The sequence below is a fragment of the Pteropus vampyrus genome, unplaced genomic scaffold, assembly GCF_000151845.1.
Source record: "Pteropus vampyrus isolate Shadow unplaced genomic scaffold, Pvam_2.0 Scaffold19, whole genome shotgun sequence".
Classification (NCBI taxonomy): domain Eukaryota; kingdom Metazoa; phylum Chordata; class Mammalia; order Chiroptera; family Pteropodidae; genus Pteropus; species Pteropus vampyrus.
Genome location: NW_011888800.1, coordinates 14100930 through 14114049, shown reverse-complemented (window position 1 = coordinate 14114049; position 13120 = coordinate 14100930). Strand labels below are relative to the sequence as shown.

Here is a 13120-nt window from a genome sequence, read left to right as displayed (position 1 = left end):
ACTGCAGAGTGTTGAATGAATGAATGGTTACCTTGTCTCCTCCTCACAACCTAGTACCTAACCTCTATATTATATGTCCCCATATTCTCCAAGTGCAAGGAATGATCTTAGCTCTACTTTTCCCATGGCCCACAGTCTTCTCTGATTCCCTGTAAATCCCCGTTTGATGCCCTAGCTCCCCCTAAACCACTAGCTAAGTAATAAGATTACAGTTAATCTTTTTGGGTCTGGGTCTGTGTGCTTTTAGTGAATCATTTCCATAAACCTTGAATACTGGAAGCGAGTGTAGAAACAATATAGATTGTCTTGATTATATAACTTATTAGGGAGCAAAGAGGAATAGAAATAGTGAATGATGAGAAAGTTACTTAGGCCTGACTTTGGAACATATGTCATTCAGGCATACTACCCCTCTGCCTTTCCTGTAGAGGCCCCTTTCAACTCTTTTACTGTATTGCTATTGACTTAAAACTCACAGCTATGTAAAAAGAAAGATGTTTGTAAAGAAAGGAACACCTCCTACATTGCCATGATGTAAGGGTAATGTTAGATGACTAGGTCCTCAGCATTTACCATTCAGTGATTACGTTGTAACTTTATATCTTCTGGTTTAGGAATATAGTTTTTTAAAAAATTGCTAGTTCTCATTATAAATAAAGTCTGTTTATTAACAAAATTTACTTAAAAGCCCCATCTCTCATATTTGGTCTCTAAAAGTAGAGGAATAGTTAAATTTGTAGATTTTATGAAGAAATTTTGCAGGGAGTTAATTGAAAAGAGAGTTGCAGTTAATCACAATCACATACTGCCCCTTGAAACTGGAGAATTAAGTATTTCTAATGGAGAATGATAGAAATAACGTAAACCACATTTAACTCACATACTGTAGGGAAGCTAGGACCCAGCGATACATATACTGAAGAGTTTTGAAAGAACTTATGTATGGAATGGGGGAACTGTTGGTCAAAACACGAACATTGGCTATACTAGCAGGTACGATGTGACTCACCTCTTGAGAAAATTCCAACAATGTCTGGAAGACTGGCAAGTTTTACTGTTCTTTATGAAGTCTATAACCATGTATTCTGTGGACCAACATCATAGTACCACCTGGAAGCTTGTTAGAAATTCTTAATCATAAGCCTACCTAAAACCTGCTGGATCAGAATCTGCATTTCAAAAAGAACATTAAAGTTCAAGAAGCAATGATCTATAATATAGAGTAAGAAATTGCTACACATATTACTGAGCATAATCTTTAGGAAAAAAGAACCATGTGTGGCTAATCTGTTAACATTTTCTAAGGGAATTTAATATATAAATGGATAAGGGTTAACATTGCATTATTCAAAAAAAACAACAAAACATACAAATAAAAAAAGTATTGCATTATTCAGGCTTAATCTTGAGCAGGTAAAAATGGGCCAAGATACAGAGTCTTGGCAGACCGAAAAGATGGCACGGATACAGGGTAAATAGTAAGATGAATTTTTAGCTAGAGAATTATTGTTTTTAAAAGGAATATGTGAAGACTTAAATTTGGAAAATAGAGCTAATGCTGGAAGATACCTTTTGAAGGAGAAAGAAAGGTAGAAGACAAACTAAACCTGTGAGCCAAGGTCAAAGAAGAATCCTCAAACTGTGCTGTTAACTTGGACAGTAGGACAACAGCCCTGTTCCCAGTGGGTTAATATTGGACTGGTGAGTCATCATCAGGAGGCTGTTAGAACAGAGGCCAGGAATTCAAATGCCCGTAGTTGGGACTACCAAGAGACTGGAGTTTAAAGCAAGGGTGTAGCCCCGAGGGACAGGAACTCGAAGGTCAGAGCAAGAGCAAGACTGACGCAGTCTCAAGTATGTTGATGTCATAAAGGACCTTAAATATGTTCCTCTTTTTAAGGTCTGATTGGTCTGGGAAAATGGGGAGATAGCACACCTGCAAGGATGTTAGTATAGTACATGCTGTTACAGCTCTTCTTTAGACTTTTGGTAATCATTGACACATGTCATACCAAAGCTGTTTAGGAAAAAAATAAAGGAATAGGCAACTGTAACATTAAGATAGACTTAAATATCAGTATTCTTTGATTTAGAAAGAAGGTGATGGAAAATTATCTGAAATCAAGTAAATTAGGAATTGTTCATGAACAACAGACATCCCATGAAGTATTATGTGAAGTAAATTTGCATCAAAAAAAAGTGTTACTTCACACTCAGGGCTAATAAACTTGCTTCCTTGCATGTGAGAATCAAGTAAAATGCAGAAAATAAAGGCACTGGTGTGGGATTGATGATTTGATGGCCCGGAAGAACGCTTGATTCCATGAGCAGTGGTTGTAGAAACTAGCTTGAAGAGGAGGATTTGGGGCAGGCAATAAGGAGCAGTTGTCATAGGGAAATGAATCCCATGGAGTTCTACAGTCTTAGAATTGAGGGTATTTTGAAGAGTACAAGGAAAGGACTTAGAGTTTGGGATATGTAGGATGTGGGAAGAACTAATTGGATATTAGAAGAATTTGAGTGGTGGTAGGAGACCCATGCCACTATTGTGGAAGAAGGAGTTAACAGCTAATGCAGAGATATATGCAACCATTATTAAAACTGGAGTGTGATGGCTGGGCACTAAAAGGTGCTTGGGCATCTGGCTGCATGAAGGAACTTGAAGTGAAAGCAGAATTGAAAGACTGCTGGTCTGGGTTTTGGAGAGCTCAGGTCTAATCCTGCCCCCTGAGACCACTTCCATTTTGATCATTTTGGATCTGTTTTAGCTATAAAATAAAAGCACTCGATTATGTTACCCTAAATCCTTTCAAGCTCCTGATATTGAGCTTTTTACAAAGAGAGTATTGTCATTACTGATTGAAAATATAAACAGATATTTTTTAAAAGTTGAATAGTCATAAAAGCCTGGACCACAGTTGATCAGAGGGGAAAATTCAGATGTTTTGGAGCATGTCTCTAACTTGGAAGATATAAAGGAAGGTGTCCTGCCCTCTCACAATAGAGTCTTTGTCAGATGATCTAACAGCCTGGGTGGGCCACGAATCTCAACCTAATTTTGTGCTTGTAATATTTGAAGGGATACTGAATTCCAAGCCTTTTTCTCTATGCTTCTCAAATTAAGTGATCCACAGTGGTATAATATCCACTACTGTATTCTCTTATAGCCGTGCTACATAAGGTACAGTTCATAGACCAGCAGCATCAGCATCACCTGGGAGCTTGTTAGAAATGTAGAATCTCACACTCGTACTGACCTAAATCAAAATCTGAATTTTAATATGATCACCAAGTGATATGTGCGCACATTAAATCTTGAGAAGCACTGCTTCTATAGCTGTGGTTCTCAAACTTTAACAAGCAGAATCTCAAGAAGAGTTTATTAAAAATGACCTACCCAGGGTCTCTGATACAATAGATCTGGAATAGAGGCCAAGAATTTGCATTTTTAACACCCTTATAACCACAAAAGCTTTTACTAGAAACTCTTAACTTTAATCACATTCTATTTGTGATAATCTGTCCCAGGTTTTTTTAAAATTTATTTTTCAATTACAGTTGATATACATTCTATTAGTTTTAGGTGTACTACATAGTGATTAGGCATTTATTATGAAGTGATCACCGCAATAAATCTAGTACCCATTTGACACCATACACAGTTATTACAAGTAATATTGACTCTATCCCCTATACTATGCTTTGTATCCCTGTCATTATTTTGTAACTGCCAATTTGTACTTTTTAATCCTTTTCACCTTTAGATTTGTTTTAAATCTTTTCAATAAGACTATAATTTCTTGTTTAGTGTTTTTTTTGGGGGGGGGACAGCTTTATTGAGCTATAATTCACATACCATATAGTTCACCCATTTAAAGTGTACAATTCAGTGGCTTTTAATATATTCACAGATGTGTGTAACCATTACCAAGTCAATTTTAAAACATTTACATCACCTTAAAAAGTATCTTCAAATAGGTGGAACACAAGATTTTTAGGCCAGGTGGACACCTGACATTATGCATTTGTCAAAACCTGTATAACACCAAGAGTAAACCCTACTGTAAAGTATGGACTTTGGTAATGATGGATGTAAGTTCATTGATTGTAACAAATACACCACTCTGGTGCGGATGTTAATAATGGAGGACACTATGCGTGTGTGTGGTAAGCGGATATGTGGAAACTCTATATTTCCTGCTCAGTTTTGCTGTGACTCTAAAGCCGATCTAAAAAATGAAGTATATTTAAAGAGAGAAACTCCATAACCATTAGCTTATCACCCCCATCCCCACATCCCACTAAACCTTAAGCAACCACTAATTATCTTGTATTTCTTTGCGTGGTACAAGTATTTGGCAAGGTGTTAGATGTATTATTAATAATAATAGTTAACATTTATTAAGAGCTTAATATGTGCAAACAATTGCATCATCTAACGTAATCTTCATGACAACTTTATGAGGTTGGCATTTACTGTCATCTCAAAACTGAAGATGTCGATTGACAGATTAAATGACTTGTAATATCGCCAGTAAAAGATCAAACTGCCATTCTGTCTAGGTCTCTAATTCCAAAACTCATGACATCTATTGCTAATAAACTGAATTTTTAAAGCTATACAAACTTTATAAGAAATTTTGCCACAATGTTTTAAAATTTAATGGAAATGCTTAAGTTTTTATGTTTTGTTAGCTTGCCGTGAAATTTGCTGCATGTTCCACACTCAGTCTAATCGACAACATGTATGGTTATACTTTCCTCTTTTATACTAATCTTCCACTACAATTTGTTTCGTCTTAATATTAATGAGTTTTGTTTTTATTTTATCAGTGATGAATTTTCTATTATTATAGGAAATCCTTGGACATTTAAGCTTTTTTTAATCTCTTAGTTTTTGTAATTATAAGAGTAACACTGAATATTATACAGTTGTGTAAAAGGTAGTAGTTTATCTGTATCAATATGGAAAATCTAATTCTAAATTTTAAATTTTAGAAAAGCTATAGAGCAGAATATATAGTATAATCTCATATCTCATGTGTAAAATAAACAATATAGGTATATTATATATAGTCTAAATATTCATAGGTAGTGTCTGGAAAGATATAAAAGAAACCCCTGAAAAAAAAAGGAAAGAAAAAGAAACCCCTGAGAGTATGATTGTGAAAGCCAGAATAATAGGAGAGGGACTTTCTACCTTTCTGTTTTGTTTGAATTTTTTTCTTTTTCACTTTTAAGTTTCTCTCTCCACCCTTTTCACACCCTCACCTTTACCTTTGTTTTCCTCTCATTTCCTTTTTCTTTTTTTTTTCTATAGCCTGGTGTGTCTGTCACCACATCCTCTTTCAAGCTCATATAAATGCGCAGATACATAAATGTACAGATATATATAAATATATAAAGAGCTTTGGGGGGGTCATTATTTTTATAAAAATAGGATTATACTATAAATTTTTGCCTGGAACTTGCTTTTCTTAGTATGGACATCTGTTTCTACAAGTAGATCTGGTTCTTTCTTTTTAATAGCTACGTACGATGCATATCATAATGTAATGGGCTCCTTACTGGTGGAAGTTGTTGACCAAATGGTCAAGGGAGGTTTTAAGTAGGAGAGCATGGATTAGAACATTTCTGTACTCTTTAGAAATTCAGATTGACTTGTGTTAATTATCAATTTTATATATAAAGTGGTCAAATATCAGATATTTTATGTGGCTCAACCCTAATGCATGCTTTAGTGATGGAGGCTTAGTAGAGCATCTTTATTTGCCAGGCAATCTTTTTTCTCTCTTATGTTTTAGAGAAGGATTTGCTCAAAGGAGGAAAGAGGAAGGATTTGGATTGATCCATGTTTGAAGGGAATTGTGACGTGGAGTGGTATTCTAATTATTTTAGGATGTTTCATCATTTCATCTCCACTCCCACCCCCACGTACAATAGTTATTCTTTCCAGTTACTTCTTATCTCTTGTCTCTCTTTTCTTTCCAGGTAGTGAGAAATGAGACAAAAGGAAAGAACATTTTTCTAGCTCTTCTTTTTCCTCACTTTAAACTCTGAATTGGCCTTTTTGAATAAGTAGTTGCAGTTTCTTACGTCCCAGTTTCTTTGGTTCTTTTCCAAAGATAGCACTTTTTTTTTTTTATCCTTATTACTCATAGAATATGGAAGGTATGACAGGTTGAGGGGTTTCAAGTGAATTTTCTTTTTATAGAACATAAACAGTGAAGTAGTAACACCTAAGAGATTGAGAAGGAAAGTTTCAGACTGTAAAGGGAGTACTGAAGTTAACACATTATAGCAAGAATCCTCCCTGGGATATGGCCCTTTACAACAAGAGCCATAGTTATATCCCCATAAAAAAGTGACTTGACTTCCTCAAAGGATGTGTTCTAAGCAAATGTGTACTTTCAGTATTTACTCAAATAAGAAAACAATTCTTTGGAAGATCTTCCCTTTTACGGAAATGTGGTCAAACCTGTATATAAATAACTTTATTAAAATCCTTAGCTGTTGGCAAGCCAAATTATCACCAGTGTGAAAATTATTGTTCGCATCCTAGGCAGCTGCTGAGGAAGCAATCCTGCATGCGTCTGGAAATGGCAAACCTTTACTGTCTAAGGACTATTGCATGCTATATAACCCTCATTGGACAGCTCTTCCAAGTACCCTAGAAAATGCAGTAAGTAAATCATAGTTACTATTTATTTGTAATCATAGAAAGAATCGAGAGGTGAAAATAAGTGATGATTATGTTTTAGTATATGAACTAATTGTAATATATGGTGATTAATAAGTAATATTCATTTTATTGCTTTTGCTTAAATATTTTTCTCTCTGTGGAAAAAAAATAAGTTAGGGAACTTTAAAATACTTCAAAGCCTAATCGTCATAAAAAAATATTTATAACTTAAAAGAAACTTGTGTTAAGCCAATAGATACTTCGTCACTAAATGCATTTAGGGTGAAATATGATATTTGTCATATTAAAGACATTTCTTTTTTTCAGACTTCCATTAGTTTGATGAATCTGACTTCCACACCACTATGCAACACTTCTGATATTCCCCCTGATGGAATAAAGAACAAAGCAGTTGTGGTACAGTGGGGAACCTGCCATTTTCTTGAAAAAGCCCGAATTGCACAAATAGGAGGTGCTGAAGCGTTGTTGGTTGCCAATAACAGTGTCCTAGTAAGTTATGAAACTGTAATGACTTCTTTTGAGCTCATGGTATCAAATTTCACAGATCAAATTATTTTCTTTGTGTGTGTTTTAGGGGCTGAGTTTTGAATAATCTGATGGTAGGATTCTTTTTAAATAAACATTCTGGTTATATATTAAATTGGAAAATTTTGTAGTTTCTTTTCTATTCCTAAAGTAGACAAGACTTTGATAGGAACAAATATGTATATGTATGTGTGTCTCTGTGTGTGGTACATGTGTTTGATATACCTATATATATCAGTTTGAGAACGCTTACTGTATTGAGAAAGAACATGTGAAAGTTTGTTTTATGACTTCAAAAAAGATGTAATACTTATATTTAATGGAATAATTTGTATTTTATTCTGTAAAAATACTAGTATTTCATGTTTTCATAATATGTTTTTTTCTTTTAGTTTCCTCCCTCAGGGAACAAATCTGCATTTCATGATGTGAAAATACTGATTGCATTTATAAACCGCAAAGACTTTAAAGATATGAAACAGGTAAATTAGTAATTACATATTAGACAAAGTTTATTAATAGAACAGCTCTTTGCTTTTAACCATTGATATTTACATGATTTTACGTGCCCCATTTGCTATCGAGAAGCTGTAAATGCCTAGCAAGTCTTTACTTGGGAAGTATTCACCTCTCATTTAACACAAGATGTTTCAGAGCCCTGACTGTAGAAAGGATATGTGTTTGTTTCTACTTTCAAAATCTCTAATTGTGTGGAACACTGCCCTTTCAAGATTTAATAAACCAAAGTCTAGCCTCATAATTTTGACAAGAGAATATATCATGTTGTCAAAAATAGTTGTAGTATTCTTGACTGTCTGTTGTATAGTGGCTATTCCGGAGTGAAAATGGACATACACTGACATACACTGTAATAAAAAGAAAACTAAACCCAGTGTTTTAATTCTTATTTTTTGCCTTTCAGACTCTTGGAGATAACATTACTGTGAAAATGTATTCTCCATCATGGCCTAACTTTGACTATACTGTGGTGGTTATTTTTGTAATTGCTGTATCCACAGTGGCATTAGGAGGATACTGGAGTGGACTAATTGAATTGTAAGTTTAATTATACTTCAGTGTTTTTGTAATATATGGTTAAAAGTTATTGTTTGATAATCATTTTAATCATGTGACATTTAAAATTCTACCTGACCCCAGAATATGATGCCATTAAGATTATATTGCAGTTTGTCCGCATTAGGTCATTTAACTTTTGACTGAGAAGAAGGGAGTCATAGGTTCCTTTGACTCTTCTGGAGGTAGAGAAACATTGAAATTCCATCAAAGATTCCTTTAAATTAAGATGTTTAATGATCTCTCCCAGAAAAGGTGAAAATACTTAGTGTCTTAACATGCCTATTTATTTTGATTGGAAGAAAATAAGTAAGAGGAGGTGGGGAGTTTTTCAGCTCCTTCTGAGTTGAATCATTACAGTGCAACCTTATCATTCTGTTCAGTGCTGTAGGAGTCCTAAGGATATTAAGTGTGTCCATATTTTAATTTAAATACAGAAATTCCAAATGTACATAAAATTTGGATTTCCCTATTTAATAACAACCTATACCCAATATTATAGTTATGTACCTTTGGCTCTAAATTAAAGCAGGCAATATCAGTTCATATTTATAACTGAACAAAAAAATGTGTTCAGAGCATATTATTTCATTCATAAAGAACAGTATGTTCACCTTGTGAATTGGTCTATAGGTTTCATTAAAAAGGGCTTATTTGCAACTAAACGAAGCTAATAAGCTTATTTGTAATTACTTAAAATACTAAAATTTGATTGACTTACATCAAGAACGAAATCTTAGAGTTTAACAAGTCTAGGTTCCTGGAGGATTGAACTTTACATATTTTACATATTCGGAAAACATGGTTCAACATGTATCAGTCACATGTTTTCATGTAAACATTTTTTTTTCATTATTAATCTTTATGAAGCATACTATATAAGATCTCCAAGATTATTTTCTAGATTATTCGGTGAAACTTTATAATTTCCCAAAAGCTACTGATTTGTTAAACATCTTTTCCCATTTAATATAGATTCTCCCTGTACTTCCATTACTATGTAAATTGTTTCTTTTGAGTAGTGCTTCTTAAACTGTAATGTGCAGGAAAAATGTTCATGAAAAGTAGAATTATTAAGAACATAAAGACTATTACTTAGCAAGTAAAGAGTAAGATAAAAGAAGGGGAAAGAGAATAAGGCTTAGGGAAGGGAAAATTTGCCAGAACAGGACCTCATAACTCAGAATTACCCTGCCATATGAAAGGTGCACCTTATGCAAAAAGGAAAGATGCCTTGGTCCCATATACAGACTTTTCAGTCGAGACTTAAGTCTTATTATAATGAAATCACTGGTCCTCAAGCTTCGTAAACTCAAGATGGCATGGATGAAAGAGCTTAGCTTCCCTCCCATTGTGGCTCTTGAGAGATTTAAGAGTACAATTTTTTAAACAGATGATTTATAGTATCAAATTAATGTGATATCAATCTAGTAGATGTTTTCCCTTCAAGAAATTGCCTGGTGCTTTTTAGTACACTCACTCAATATGAATATATAAATCTTTCATTATTATGGCTCACATATGTACTATGATAAAAACGTTTTTAAATGTATCTCTTTGTAATAATTGATACCAAAAGTTGGCATGTTTTCCCACTCAGATATCACTTTTATTGAAACTTATGTTAATAACCCCATCATCCAGCTCTTCAGTTTCAGGGAGATGCTGCTGTGTCTCTCGCCAAACTCTGTCCTTTCTCTTATCCTAGGCAGCCTTCCTAAAGTCATAGATGCGTACTGTGGTGGCCATCCCAATCAACAATTTTCTAATAAGAAATCGACACCTTGGTGAATAAGCAGTTTGGCCAATGTGCAATTTGATAAGAATAGTCTTTTTTTTTTTTTTTTTTTTTAATCTGAAGTTTGTATTGAGCCGCAGACCTGATAAGATGGGAACAGAGTTTAGTAGACCAAAGTTGACGGGATTGGCGATGGAACAGTATGTAGTGGCTTCCGTAGGACTGGGAGGAGATAGTAAGTGACAGAACAGAGACTGCTCAACAAAGGACACTTGTGGCTCTTTCTTCTTCAGCTTCTATCTCTGTTTTATTAGCTGTGAGACCTAGCAAGGGTTATTGGAGGAATTAGAAATAATATTTTGCTATCTCAAATCAAGGTAGAACAAAGCTATGTCTTGAACTTCTTTCGAATCCTTCATATTACATTGATGAGCACTGAATAGGCATGTAGTAAATACTGAGTGGATGGATAGAAGAATTTAGTTTTACATTTGAAAGAAGCTAACTTTGGAAGTACTTTACTATGTGCAATTGATAAGTGTGTAAGAAGAATTGGTATTGTCTGAAATTTATTACATCAGTATGGTATCCAAATTAAATATTGTAAAATTCCACAAACATTAATTTGTTTATATAATAAATGTCATTCATTTTAACAATTTTGCCTTCAGAAAAAAACGCTGTTTCAAAAGTTAGTGATTAATAACAGATTATCTTTGGAGTATAGAATTATGGGAGTTTTTTTCTGTCTGGATTAAATATTTCTTTTTTGGCGTACAATTTTTTTTAAAGTATATTACTTTATAATCAGTAACAAATTTAAAATTTAAGTTAAAGATAGATTTTAAAAATAACTGCTTGGCAGAGTTTTGTTGAAGTTCCCGTGTATGTTTATGCAGGGAAAACATGAAGGCAGTGACAAACACTGAAGATAGAGAAATGAGAAGAAAGAAGGAAGAATATTTAACATTTAGTCCTCTAACAGTTGTAATATTTGTGGTCATCTGCTGTGTTATGATGGTCTTACTTTATTTCTTCTACAAATGGTTAGGTAAGAGATCATATTTTATATTTGCTACTTTTGGTGTACAATCTTTTTATTTACTTTGCCAGATTTATCTTTTTCTACCTGGAAAACTTAAGTAAATAATTAAGAAGTGATATTAACTTTTTAAATTGTCAGAAGTGTTAGGTCTGCATTACTCTGGAATAAAAATATTCAGATTAAAAATGTACTATGTCTTCAGATAAGAACACTTCTTCATGGATGACTTGAAAGAATTGCTATGGTTTCTAAATTTCCCTCTCTGCAGATAAAGCTTGATAGCCTAGTATCTAAAGAGCAGACTAAGGACTTCTTGGTGGCTATATTTAGTTACATGAAATAGAAGGCTATTCAGATTACTGAATTATTTTCTCTGCTTATCCCCAAAATGTAGTTTATTCTTTTTTTTCAGTTTGCAAATCAAGATGTTATATTGCTTGAATTTTGTTTTACTTCTATAAACAGTTGGGATCATAACACATCTAAAGACACACAGGTACTTGCCTGCGATCTAGAGAGTAACTGATATTTTTTCCTTTGAGAAGGTAGAAGTAGGAACTGTAATGGCTTGTCCATCCCCTGAACAATCTTAATGGTTTGATAGGATGGAAATTTGCCATCTCTGACCAATGTACAACACAAAGAGAGACTGGTGAGATCAGAGAAAAGGGAGATGTGCTCGATGAGAACTAGCAAAAACCCTTTGTCAAAACCACCAAAGGCTACAGTGCTTATTTGGAGAACATTAGTACTATTTTCTGGACTAGAAAACTGAGGCCCTAAGGTTTCAGTTTATTCAATTTCTCTTGTCCTGTGGCAGCAATTAAAAATACGACTTATGACGTGTATTTCCAATTAGAAAAAAATCATTCTTTGAATATCACTCAGATTTCAATATATTGCTGGGAGAGTGGGTACTAGGATGATATTTGTATCATATCATTGAGCGATTAATTTTTCTATTTTGATAGCCTTCAATTGTTTGTGTCTGACCCTCAGACAATATGTTAGTGGTCTTTGATAGAAAAAGAGATTTCGCCACCCTACCATAAAACGTGTGTTTTTTTTTAATGAGAAATTTCCTTAAACCAATTGCTATTTAAAAAGTTGACCCTGTTTATAAATGTAATTTTGACGTAGGAGGAAACTTATCCTAGGACATGGGATTTAATTATGATTCAGAATGTCTTGTGTGATATTGCAAGATCTAATTTACTTCCAACTGATTTCTTATGGCTAAAATTGCTGCCTTTTCTTAATAAATTAAATAATGGGACTCTGTTAAATTGCTAGGCTTCCCCTTACCATTTTATGATGGTCATGCTCAAATTCTTTTCCATGCTTAATCATTTTCTTAGATATAGTATGACACTGAATGAGACACCTAAAACTCTGTTATGGCTTCAAGAGCATGATTTCTACCGTGTTTTCAAACTTGGGTTGGAGACTTTGGTGGATGACTTTCTAACTTGACTTGGCAATCTTTGTCTGTCTTACTACTCATATTACTGTATATAAGCAATAATAAAAATGACAATAAATAACAATTATATAAAGCTTGTTATGCACCAGATACTGTTGTAAGCATTTTACATATATTAACTTATCCTCACAATAACCTTGATATGGGTATTACTACATTTTAAAGATGAGACTCAAGGGACTAAAATGGTAATTTGTCCAAGATCACCAATTAGAAAGTGGCTGTTCCTGATTTACTGCCTCTAGATTACTCTCTCTTTCTCACAGCACAGTTACAGTTTTCTGCAATTTAGTAGAATTTGAAAAATTCAGGTAAAATTTGCATTTTCATTATGAAGTTTTGGTAAAGTTCAGAAAATGAATATTTTTTTATTTTATTTTAGAATACAATAATTTCGTCTTTCATTTTAACAGCAAAGAGATAAAATGTTTTTAATTTTAAAGAATTCTCAAATAAGTGTACCTACTATAGAAAAACACTTGTCAATTTTAACTACCTTAGTATTGTATTATAAAAAAAAAGGTTTGTTTAAATAGGTTTGGTTTTATCACA

General features: G+C 33.6%; 1 protein-coding gene across 1 annotated transcript in view; it reads left to right on the top strand.

Annotated features, from left to right (window-relative positions):
* Positions 1-4086: 4086 nt before the first annotated feature.
* Positions 4087-13120, top strand: part of SPPL2A (signal peptide peptidase like 2A) — a 31235-nt gene continuing 22201 nt past the window's right edge. Inside the window, exons 1-6 of the mRNA XM_023527717.1 lie at positions 4087-4092; positions 6563-6682; positions 7010-7192; positions 7621-7710; positions 8151-8284; positions 10940-11091. Coding sequence (XP_023383485.1) covers positions 4087-4092; positions 6563-6682; positions 7010-7192; positions 7621-7710; positions 8151-8284; positions 10940-11091 — 685 coding nt within the window. The remainder of the gene's footprint in view (positions 4093-6562; positions 6683-7009; positions 7193-7620; positions 7711-8150; positions 8285-10939; positions 11092-13120) is intronic.